Source organism: Ascaphus truei, chromosome 4 (genome assembly GCF_040206685.1).
Source record: "Ascaphus truei isolate aAscTru1 chromosome 4, aAscTru1.hap1, whole genome shotgun sequence".
NCBI lineage: Eukaryota > Metazoa > Chordata > Amphibia > Anura > Ascaphidae > Ascaphus > Ascaphus truei.
In genome coordinates this window covers 353,119,130-353,131,849 of record NC_134486.1, presented here as the reverse complement: position 1 = coordinate 353,131,849, position 12,720 = coordinate 353,119,130, and the positions used below count along the sequence as shown (strand labels likewise).

Here is a 12,720-nt window from a genome sequence, read left to right as displayed (position 1 = left end):
TGGGAGAGGTTGCAAGTAGCTCTTTGGCGATTAAATTGCTGCCAGGAGTATCAATTATTGTTGTATTTATGAGTGTCAATGTATGAAGGTACCTCTTACTGTATATCAGTGAGCTATATTGGGAGTGATCATGGGAGGGCTTTGGAGGAGTTATCAAAATATTTATGTATACCTTATTTGATCTAGAGGGCAGAGAAGTTGACAATAATATTTATTTTATATAATGGCTGGTATGTTTGGTTGAATTTTGAAGGAGAAGCTTATGCTAAGAACACTTGACTTTGGTGGGTGAACCTGGTTTTAATCCCAATGTAAACTCTACTTGTGACTTTAGGCAAGTCACCTTATCTCCCTGTGTCTCAGCTCATATTTGATTATTAAATTCAATAGATGGCTGCGGTCTCAGCAATAGAAAGCCTCAACAGCATCCCCCCAGTGCCCTTGCAAGTTTCTATCGACTTTTAGTCTGAGCTTTACCCAGGTAGTCATAATATATCAAATGTAATTTCTCATCAACTCTGGTATCCCCGCAGCACAAAGCATTATGGGACCCACGGATCCAATAAAGAAAATAAAACATTGAGTAGCATCAAAGAAAGGAAACCAAAAAAATTGCAGAAGCCAGTTGAAAATACCAAGAAATATCTAGATTTATAAAAACTGCTTTTTGCTGTACTTCTCTTTGTTTGTCCATATTTATTACTATACAGTATGTTAAGAATAAATCTTGGTATAAATTAAAGGGTAATATGTTTAATTATGTTTAGGTCTCGTCAACAGCTTTGTAAGAAGTTGCTGCTATAAAGTATGTCACTTTGCCTTTCACAGCTGACACATTTCAGCATGATTAAACAGAAATAACTAGTCCACCCAAAACTAGATATCATTTTGACAATGCTGACACTAACAAAAAGTTGTTCTAAATTACTTTTAACTGGTATGCTTAGTTTCTGCAAAACTTATATGGAAACACTGGGAACAACTATCATAGCTTTAAAAGTTCAATCACTTGTTCTACACCTTACAATTTACAAGATTTATTTTGTACATTAGCTGGTGGCATTTCTGGAAACTTTTATATGGTGTACTGACTGGCTTGTTTTAAGATGTACATCCTTTATAATGGCTACACACTAGGGTTTTCTATTTTTAAAGTTATTTAGTAGCAGTTTTATGCATACTGTGTGTTTCTAGCATGGATATCTCATAAAGCAAAACAACAATATTGGGTGCTATATAGTAACATTTCCTCTGTGTAAAACTAGTCAATGTGTATTCAAAGTTACAAGTGAGCGTTTCAATATTACATTGATGTAAAGAGTGTCAGTTTAATGTTGCACCAGTTGTGATTGCTTCAGTAAGCGATTTGGGGATTGTTTTTGGAGCAGTTAGAGAAGTAGCTGATTAGCACAATGTTATCATGGGATGCACAAAAAAGAGCACCTGAACACTGTTTGTTTCTCATTGTGTTAATTAAATCCATCAACCCTGACATGATATTAACCTCTTCGCTCAAAAACTAAAATAATTACCACAACTTTGCACATCCTCAACGTTTAAGGCTGGTAAGATAAATGAAGATGTTAGTTAAGAAGGCATTTAAAAAGTCTGTGTGGCACAGGGAGAAGTGACATGCCCATGGTTAAAAAGAACTGAGACTGGGCTAGTGCATTAAACATACTGTACTGGTAATAAAGACTAATATACTTAGGGGCAGATCCACAGAACTCTGTTAAACCAGGGCAAATAACGTGACGTTACCTAAATAGGTAGCAGACATTATTTATGCAAAAAGAACAGCCGTTCGTTACCTCATTAGTATCAGCTTAACACCAACAGGATCAGAACGAACAACCACTGCTATTGTGAGCAGCAGCTCTAGCATTGAACTGAACCAGATGCTCCACTGTCACAGCATACGTTAAGGCTCTACTGCTCACACCTGGAAGTGGTCTGCTTTTAAAAGAAGCCACGAGAGTGTCCACAAGTGTGATTCACTACAGGTGTGAGCAGTAGAGCTCTAAAGTTTGCGTGATAGTGGAGATATCCAGCATCTGAGATAGTTTAATGCTAGTGCTGCTGCCCTAAATCTCAGTGGTAGTGGGGACTGCCACTAGTACCCTCTTCATTATAAGGAGCTTGTCAGTAAAAAGTAGGTCTTATGGAAATCGTTTAGGAGGTGTGGGTGGTGGGTACTTTGCATATCTCATTAGCATATCTCCCAGGTATCTATGGTGTACTCTTTTGTGAGCAGAGGTGTTTCTCCAGTGGAGTGATGTTTTAGGGGATGTACAGTGCTTGGGACTCTACTCAAATAGGTAATCTCTCTCCACTAACGTCCGGAAACCAAATAGCCAAACAGTTATTTAATGAGTAATACTTAGTTAATGTTACGTTATTTGCTTTAGAGTATTGGCATTCTTATTAAACTAATGTTAAGTTAGGTAAACGTTAGGTTAAATAGGCTAACGGAGCTTTGTGGATCTTTCCCTTAATTTCTGAGGTTATAATGTAAATTCAGATTGTTCATTTTATATACTGCGTGTTGTCATCCTCCCTAGTCAACGAGCCTAATTACAAGGCAAATAGGCACTTGCTCAGAGAAAACTGACAAATGATTGGGGTTTAGGAAACCTGTTGAACAGTTGTCAACTGATAGATTTGTGATTAAGTGCAGTAACCCACCTCTACTAGCAAGATATATGTTCAAGAGAGCATTTAAATACATTTGTGCAATTTACTACTATTGAAATTGGGGAAGTCAATATTTAATACAAATATGGAGCCACTGAACCATACATAGCTGGAGGGTTGACAACAGCTTACTGCTTTGCATAAGTAAATATTGTAATAATGAAATAAAGATTTTTGATCCCTCGTTCACTTGCAAATCATTAAGAAAGAATAATAACATTATTAGTGTGCAATCATTCATAAAAACGTTTTGAAAAGAAAATAACTCTTTATTGTCAGTTAAGCAAGACCAATGAAGTTATTTGATATTGTGCTTCTTCATTAGAATAGCATGGACCTCTTCTACCTATGGTACTGTATTATGTAGGGCTGTGTCAAATATCTTACAGAAACTGTGGACCAGAACTACTCTGTGAAGGAAACATACGAGGAACCATGGCTGTTCCACTAACCTTTCTCCAGGAATACACAAATGGATGAATGAGGAGGGTTTGGGCAGGACGTACTGTACCTGGGGCATAGATGTCCTTGTCAGAGGCATGGAGGGCTGGGACATCTTGTGGTGGAAGCATATAAGACTCGAACACCATTGGGTATATACAGTATGTTGAAAGCTGGTACACCTTGGTGCAAAGGAGTGTGGCCTTGCAGTAGTGCTGGCAGGTGTGGAAGGGCAGGTTATAGATAATCAGGCACTCTCAGAGTAAAAAGAAAAATTGTAGCAATTGTAGCAATTGTACTACCAAAGGTCGAGAAACAAGAGCTAGAACATAATAAAATAAGTGTTTTATTTAGCCATAGTAGAAAGGAAGCAAAAAACCTTCCAACGCATTTCACACCACATAGCACTTTATCAAAGAGTAACTAAAGCATATGTAACACACAGTTTTATATTACTAAACAGGAAGTACGTTGTTCCCCATGTGATAGGACGTCATATACAAATGTAGTTTAAGCTTAGACAAGCAACAAGGAAGAGCAACCAGAAAAAACCTGTGCAGGCAATTAATGGAGGCTGGAAAGCCTGGGCTGAATTGGACACTTCCCTGTAACATACAGACTTAAAGAGGCCAACACTCACAGTGGGAAACATTTTTATTCTATTAGACAATGTAAGGAATTTGGCTTCTTTATAAAGATTTAATACGCCCAAAAGTAATTTGTTGTTGTCTGCTGATTGTTGTCCCCCCTAGTCCTTTTACACAAATAATGTTGCCCTTATTAGTGGAACACAAAATCAAAAATAATTACTCTGGATTTACAATGCCTGAATATAGAGCATTTTAATGGCGTTTAAAAATGGTGTCACCCACCTAAATTGAACCTATATAATATGCCACTGGTATTCTTTCACTTTGATCCTAGCAAGTACTGACCTTAAAAATGTTCAATTGGAGATGTGCGACATTTTTGAAAACCAGATCAAATTTGCCCTTTTTTCATGAAGATTTTCAAAATTCACAAAAAATAATTCACTAAACATTAAATTTACACAAAGGTCCCATTACCCTTCAAATACTGCTATTTTTTGTGAACATTTAAGAAATGTTTTTAGCAGTGTCACTTGAGTACAAATTTTTACAAAAACTAAAAATGTTGAAGATATTTCACCTTTCAAGACATTCACACATTTGTACTACCCATTGTCATAGACCAAACAATACCAGCATTTACAATCTAGCCAAAAACTGCAGCAACTTTTCAGGCAGGGGATACTTTACAAAGCAGTCATAGTCGAAGTTATTTTACTTTCATTAGCTATTTCTTTGTGTGTTGATTTGTACAGGCTCCACATTTCCCTGCTTGGTCCCCTGAAAGGGTGTGTGTGTACAATTGCATCATGGAGCATGGTGGATAAAACAAAAGGCAGAAAGATACAGGCAGAGTTAAAAAGGAGAAGGGTGCCTTATACATTCTTATAAGAACACAGGAATATGACATTTTTATTTTGACTGATTTAATTTGTTTAAGGAAGCAAATTAATTTTGTAAATTTAAAATATATATACGGTATATATTTTTTTCTGTTGACTAAGTAATGCCACCTTTTAAAATCACATTAACTACGCAAAAATGTCCTATATAGGAGCAAACACTTTTTATTTTCTTTATCTAACAGATTTTTTAAATATATATTGTCTTCAAGTTTTGTGTTATACCTGTGTGTATAATTGATATATACTTTAAGTATTTAATATATATTTCACTTGAAATCCATCAATTATCATACATTATATTGAGATGTTGGGCCACATTTAATGCAAGAAGCATATCGAAAATATTTAATCAAATTTACTGAATGAGATGCCAAAATAGAACTGAGCCAGTGTTAAGTACCTGTGCTTATGTTTAAAGAGGCCTTTTACATGTGTAAGGTAAGAATATACAGTAGGAAGAATGTCTGATGATTACATCCTTATTAATGACAATTAAATACAAGATCATTTGTTGCTAAAGTGGACACAAATCAGATACAGTACACTGTATATGATCTCTGTTGACCCACTAGATCCAAAACATGACATATCTCAGATATTCCTATTCATGTTTTGTATGTATTCATGTTACAGTTATTGTGTACCTGAAATTGCCTTTTTTTTTTTTTTTTACATTTTAATAGCCATTTTCACACAATCACACATCCTATTTTCATTAATCTACCCTTTAATGTTTTAAGGTATATAGTTAGCTGATGCCAATGGTCTAATATACAGCATCACAGCCTACCTACAAATATCATGCAGTATAGCTAGCATAGGACTGAATGGCATGGCATACTGCATATCTGTAGAAAACTGTTGCGGAAATGTCTGTAGTGTAAAGAGTGTTGTTGTAGAATGAATGCAAAACGATGTGATAGAGGCTTATATTCTGTATACTAAACCACAATGCCAGTCAATGTTCTAGCTATTTTTTTCTGTTCGCTTTTTTAGACCATCACCCAATGGATTGTCACAGTGCTCGAATGATGCACGACACAGAAAAAGATGATAACAATAATGATGAATATGAGAATTACGATGAACTGGTAGCCAAGTCGTTGTTGAATCTTGGCAAAATTGCTGAGGATGCAGCATACAGAGCCAGGACAGAATCTGAAATGAACAGCAATTCGTCTAATAGTTTGGAAGATGATAGTGACAAAAATGAGAATGTGGGACGAAAAACAGAGCTTAGTTTAGATTTGGACAGCGATGTTGTTAGGGAAACAGTGGATTCCCTTAAACTGCTGGCACAAGGACATGGTGTAGTGCTTTCAGATAACCTCAATGATAGAAATTATGTTGACAATGCGTCACAGGAAGATACAAGGAATATGAACTTTGTAATGTTAGGGAAGCCTACGAACAATGGACATGCAGAGAACATGGTGGAGGAGAGCGATGAGGAGGTGTGTTTGAGCAGTTTAGAATGCTTAAGGAATCAATGTTTCGACCTGGCACGGAAACTTAGTGAAACAAATTCCCATGATAGAAGTCAACAGCAAAATATGATTATGCGTCTGCCTAGGCAAAACGATGACTTTTCTGATCGAACGCCAGACAGGAATTACTCAGACATGATGAACTTGATGAGACTTGAAGAACAATTGAGCCCTAGATCGAGAACTTTTTCTAGCTGTGCAAAAGAGGATGAGTTTAATGAAAGAGATGATGATACTACCTCCATCACCTCAGACAGGTCAGAAGAAGTGTTTGACATGACAAAGGGTAACTTGACACTCCTTGAAAAAGCCATTGCCCTGGAAAGTGAAAGAGCAAAGGCAATGAGAGACAAAATGGCAATGGAAGCTGGAAGGAGAGACATCATGAGGTCTTGTGAGGAGCAATCTATGAGACACCTTTCAGGGGAAGAAAGAAGGACAAAATCCAGTGATGGTCATATCAAAAAGCCATACTATACAAAAGGTAATATTTATCTACATATTCCTTATTAGAAGTGTATATTAAAATAGCATCTATTCAAAAGTACATAAAACAGGGCATGTGTACAACAAACATTCTGATTTTACATACTACAGTACATTCAAATTCAGTACATTCAGTTCAAATACATTTGAACATTGCGATTTTACACATTGAGCACTAAATTAAGCTGCCTATTACATATTCATATATTCATACTAGCAAATGATGGTTGGTTCATGAATTACAGTAAACAGTATTTTATTGTTTTTATAGTTCTGAGGCTTGCTGTGATGTATCGATACAGAGGAGTGGTTGCACAGTTGCAATTGCTGTGCATCAGGTGCATGCACCAAGTGTCTTTAAACCAGCTATAACAATGTACAATTATTCCACTATACATTATTTGAAGATTCTATAAGTCTCTTAACATACCACATGCATGAAATATATATTAAAAAAACGATAAGCGTGAAATGAACACATACTTTGAGGGGGAAAGAAAAAACGTTGATGTCCTTTGAGAGGGTGAAGTATAGGAGGGGAAGCTAAGATTTTTACGAGTCCTTCCTCCTGTGACACTGGATTTTCTTCTACCAGAGTTTCTTTCTGCTACTATCATAGTCAGGAAGAGAGTAGTGGAGCAGAATCATTGACTGTGGAAAACAAATGAACTTGGCATCTATATGCACTTAAATTAGCAAATCCCACAATAAGAAATAAAAATAAGTATACAACCACAGATGTATTGCACAGGGTCTTTGTGGAATCCAATGATGATGGTGATATTAAGTAAGCATGTGCATAAAAACAAAAGAAAAGCATACACAGTGCAATACTGCTGACACAAAACCTATGCTAGTTAGAAATTAGTAACAACACATGCAGTATAACACACGACAACAACAACAACAACAACAAAAGTTAAACTCAGTGGAAGCCTCACGGATTAAACAGGTGATAGATAACTGAATAAAAAAACTAATTTATTAAAATAAACAATTAAATCAATGGCAACTTAATCCATAAAGAATTCCAACTAATCCTCAGCTACATTAGGTGAAAGTCCCACTTACTAGATAGCTAAGTAGCTAAAGCAAGTGGGACTTTCACCTAATGTAGCTGAGTATTAGTAGGAATTCTCCTGTGTGTTATACTGCATGTGTTGTTACTAATTTCTAACTAGCATAGCTTTTGTGTCAGCAGTATTGCTCTGTGTATGCGTTTCTTTTGTTTTTTTCATGCACATGGTTACTTAATATCACCATCATCATTGGATTCCACAAGAACCCTGTGCAATACATCAATCTATGGTTGTATACTTATTTTTATTTCTTATTGTGGGATTTGCTCATTTAAGTGCATATAGGCGCCAAGTTCATTTGTTTCCTATGCTACTTTTCTGACCAGGTGGTCAGTGTTTAATTTGGCAGACACCCTCTATTTGCATATGTGCAAATAGCTAGGGACTTCATCCATATTTATCTATTTAGTATTTTATTTATATTATCTTTGGTTTTAGCGCTACCTTATCTTTTTTCACAATCATTGACTGTACTACATGTGGTCTACATGTGTGATAAATAGACATTTCTATTGGACAGGTTCTCTGTAAAAGTCTGCACCTTTGGTTGGGGATTGACATTTAGAGGGTAAAGCATTACAAGAAGGCTTGCAATTCAGCATGTTGTGTAAAATTATTCCATGACGCTATTTATGTTATGTTTACTGTGAAATCAAGTATCTCAGATTTCAAGAAGACATACTGTACTACTTGCGTCTTATACTGTAGTATATTTAATGATTATTTTTCCTAAATAGGTAAATCTAATGTTTAAAGAAACACAATTCTAAACTTGTTTCGCAATTACAGCATTTTATGTAAATGTAACGTAATACATATTGTTTTAATTGTGAATTTTAAAGCACTTACATGATAGCCTCTGGAATTATACTATTTGATGCAACTGCAAGTCATTATTTTAAAACATTTCACAAAAGGTTTGGAGATACCATGATTTATATTATTTTCATAAAAAGAAAGATAATGATAAATTATCTCACAACCTAAATGTAAACATTCCACGACTGAGCAATATAAGAAGGAACGAGAACATGAGACAGGGGTAGTGACTGCACATTAATTATCTTAAGACACTTAGGTAGTGGAAATGATTTGAGATGCAAGTCATGGTGTGGTGTGTCTTAGGTGAAGATCAATAGTAATTTCTTTCTTAAATGTATAACTTTTCACTTTCTTTATTCTTTTGTGGGGAAAAAAAAAACCTTGATTGTAAGGTAGATTCTACTGAACGGTAGATTCAATTGTGTAATACAGTATATAGTTGCTTTGGTGGATGGTATTGTGCGACCAACAGTTTGCTGGAATCTATACTCACATTTAAGTGTTTTTCTACGTGTAATTCCTTAGTTCAGATTCTTTTGTCTTAGTTTCATTTGTATTCAATACATTTTGGGCTCAGTAAAATATAGTATTATTGATTGCAGAAAATAATAAGCATGGTACAAGACATAAGCACATACAAAGCAACTAAAATAAGAATATAATATAGCTGAATGGTGCCTTGCTGATGTGAATGATATATCTGCTGTGGGAGTAGGTTGTAACTATTTTGTAATACTATATTGCAGGTACAGTACCTCGGGCTTTATTAAGCTGCCAGGTAATAATGAATATTTACCCAAGATAAAATGGATGGACATAAGAAATCAATGATGGATATCACACTTTTATGAACTAACGCCTAAAGCTGAAACTGCATAATAATCACCCTTACCATAAGCCAGACTATTTAAAGGATCTTTGCCTAAAATGTTGTGTGTTACAGGCTGCAGTATTTAGGCTTCATGACGTCATTGCTTTATATTAGTGATGAGTAATGAGGAGTCTGATCCAGTTGTAAACTGGACCAGACCTTGCTGTCCTCTCTAACTGACGTACCAAAATAAACCGTACCTCCCAGTGTATTTTGGGTAAATATTGAATATATTCATAGGATAAGTTTGTCACTTGTGAAGGTTTGTGATTTTCATAGTCTTACAAAAAGCAGAACATTGTAGCAGGGGTTCAGGACCTAAGTGGTGCACACACAGTATAAAGTTCAATTAGTTGTCACATAATAGGACAAAATGTCCTTCATTCATCAATGGCAGCTTTTACGGCAGATCAGCTACACCAAAAGCATGTAAAATCAGGATCAGAAGTGTGGTGGCAGAAGTTCAGAGATTCCCAAAGCTATCCTTAAGTCCACCTTCAGATTTAATGAGTAACCAATGCATATTCAAATTCATGACTTTCCTTGCTTTACATGTGAATGAGAGGAAAATAGAATTAGGTGGCAGATACAGTAAGAATAAATTGGCCTACCTACTCTGCCCATTTTCTGATCTCCTGTAAAACCTCAGACCCTGTGTGATCATTGTCTTTATTTCATATTTTGGATAGCCTTATGTCTATCCTAAGCATCTTGAATTCCCTTACTTTATATTATCCCCTACCACCCCTGTTGAGAGGCAATTTCACAAATCCACCATCCTTTCTGTGAATACTTCCTAACATTTCCCCTTAGCCTACCACCTTCCAGCTTCAGAGCATGACCTCTGGTTCTAGCACTTCTCTTTCTCTGAAATAGGCTTCCCTTCCTCTACTTTGTTGAAACCCTTTTATGTATTTTAATGCTTCAACCATTTTCCCCTCCCCCTTCTAGCTTCTAAAATGTACATATAAAGATCCTTAAATGCTTTCTGATAAACCTAATCCGCCAGATCATGTAACATTTCAGTAGCCCTTCCTTGCACAATCTCCAATTTATTTAAGTACTTCTGGAGATACAATATGGTCTCCAGAATTGAACACAGTACTTCAAGTGAGGTGTCAAAAATAATCTATAGAGTGGCCTAACTACCTCTCTAGTTCTGCTGCTAATACCTCTATCTTCTCTCTCTTCTCTCTATCTTCAATCACAAAGTACAGTAGAACACTTTGATAAAAAGGATGGACCACCAGTAATATTTTATTCATAAACATACTCTTCTACATACTTTTGAAGTAAAAGAGATTTATTTTTTTCTACCCATAAATATAGCATAGAATAGCACAAATCTTTTCTGGATTGGGCCTAAGAACTTTGCTTCCATATCAGCCCACATTTGCTAAGTGGTGCCATGCAATAAAACACTTTTCAGTGCTAGAATGGTCCACTAAGTGTCTTCTATCGCTTATACTGTATATGTAACTGGCACTATGATCACTGTGTAGAAGACATCACAATTATAAAGCTGTATGAATAAGTATACATAACCATTATATATTAATTAATATAAAACATTTCTCTCCCCTCGCCCTCTGCTTCCACCTTATAGCTATAAAAAAAGAAAAGAAAATGAAAGAAAGTAGAATTGCTGCTTTTATCATATTTCTGTAAATATAAGAACAACATGTATGCATATGGACGGATTCTTTCATGACTCTCACTGCAGCTCACTGTATATGTTTGTTTTCTTCATTGCTTAATTTCACACATTTGGTTTCCCCGTCATTTGTAAAAAAACAAAAAAAAAATACCTTTTATTATACATGTGCAATTTAGCTATCACGTTTTATAAAGTCTCATTTAAAATATATCATTGTAATCAGTCTGAGAAGCCATGTATTAAAGTCAGAAAAGTACTTTGATATCAAAAAGATATTTAATGTTGTATATTAATCTGTGTGCTGTTGTTTGCCCCGGACGTATAACACTATTGTGTATTTAGTTTATTTTTCATTGCCTGTGGATTCCCTGTGCCTGGAGACATTTTCTTTTCAGTACCGCTTGGTAATCCCTTCACTGCCCGAGAGGCCTGCAATACGGGGCAAATGTGCATTATAAACATATGAGTATCGCCCACATTTACACTCTCGCAATTGTCTTCTTAAAAAAATACAAGACACTTGGAAAACGATATGTTAGAAGTCTTTCTGGTGTTAACAGGCTTGAATTACATAGACTGCTGTTTTGGTTGAAACAAATGGCTGAACCCAAATGAAAGTAGCAAGCTCCAGCCCAATAGCTAAAGCAAGAAGAAAAAATCATTTATGACTGAGTTTTCAATAAAATGTTGATGAGTAGCTATACTGTACACTAAAAAAATAATGATTTTTAATGAGCCTCTTCACTGTGCTGGTGGCCTTGTGCTTTTATCCAATAACCACAAAAGATCTGGACTTTGTACAGATCTTGCGTTAAGAGAGTACAGTTTGAAAGAAACTGTGAAATTTAATGCTGCTCTTGTTCTCTCTACCCACAAGAGCGATGAGACAAGGCTCCTGACTCAACAGGAGAGCTGATGCATTGTAATGAGAGGTGCTTCCCACTCAGACGTCTGAATTACTGCACTTCTCTCTGAGATGAATGCAAATTGTTCAGAAATCTTACTGGTCAATTATTTGTTGGAAGCCATGGGGAACGGGTATTAGGAATATAAACTTCTGAAAAGGAGTGGATAAGATTTACTTGGAGTGCTCTTGAAATATGTTCGTTATAACATAAAGTTGTTTGTCACAATAATGTTTACAAGGAAGCTAAAACACAATATTTCCCAGTCAAGGGCTTCTAGTAAAGCAAAATTATGTTGAAAAGATTACAAAGAACAACAGTTATTTCAGCATTTATTTAGCAACATCTTCTGCATTTTAATGATTTCACAACATATTCAGCTTGCTTTACCGACACGTGAAATATCTAAAATAAGAGACACATACTAGTATATTACCAGTTTCTAATTTACTATTATCAGATTATGCATGTTTAATAATTGAAGTCCACTATGACAAAAATTAGGTGCCCTCAAAAACCCATGGCGACATTAAACAAAACTCTTTATTACAGTAGCACATAGTGATCGGTCTGACATTCCAATCACAATAAGGACTTCCAGTTGCCCTGAGAAAGTCCAGGCTGACCATAACAGACTCCTTATCTACTATAGAGTTTGTATTAATATAAGCATTTTTATTTCACAGTGGTTTATCCACTGATTTAAAAAACAAGATATACAGTATGAGAGCTTAACTTTAATAAGTTTATAGATACAGTCTCTCCTAGCACCAAGTGAGCTGA

The 12,720-nt window shown here is 35.6% G+C and overlaps 1 protein-coding gene across 11 annotated transcripts in view; it reads left to right on the top strand.

Moving 5' to 3' along the window:
- The window catches only part of MYT1L (myelin transcription factor 1 like), a 573,498-nt gene that overhangs the window by 436,416 nt on the left and 124,362 nt on the right, over positions 1–12,720 (top strand). For 10 of the 11 annotated variants that reach the window (XM_075598278.1, XM_075598276.1, XM_075598273.1 and 7 more), the window contains one exon: positions 5,627–6,601. The exons of the other annotated variant lie outside the window; for it this stretch is intronic. In XM_075598278.1, coding sequence (XP_075454393.1) covers positions 5,627–6,601 — 975 coding nt within the window. The remainder of the gene's footprint in view (positions 1–5,626; positions 6,602–12,720) is intronic. 11 annotated transcript variants of the gene reach the window in all.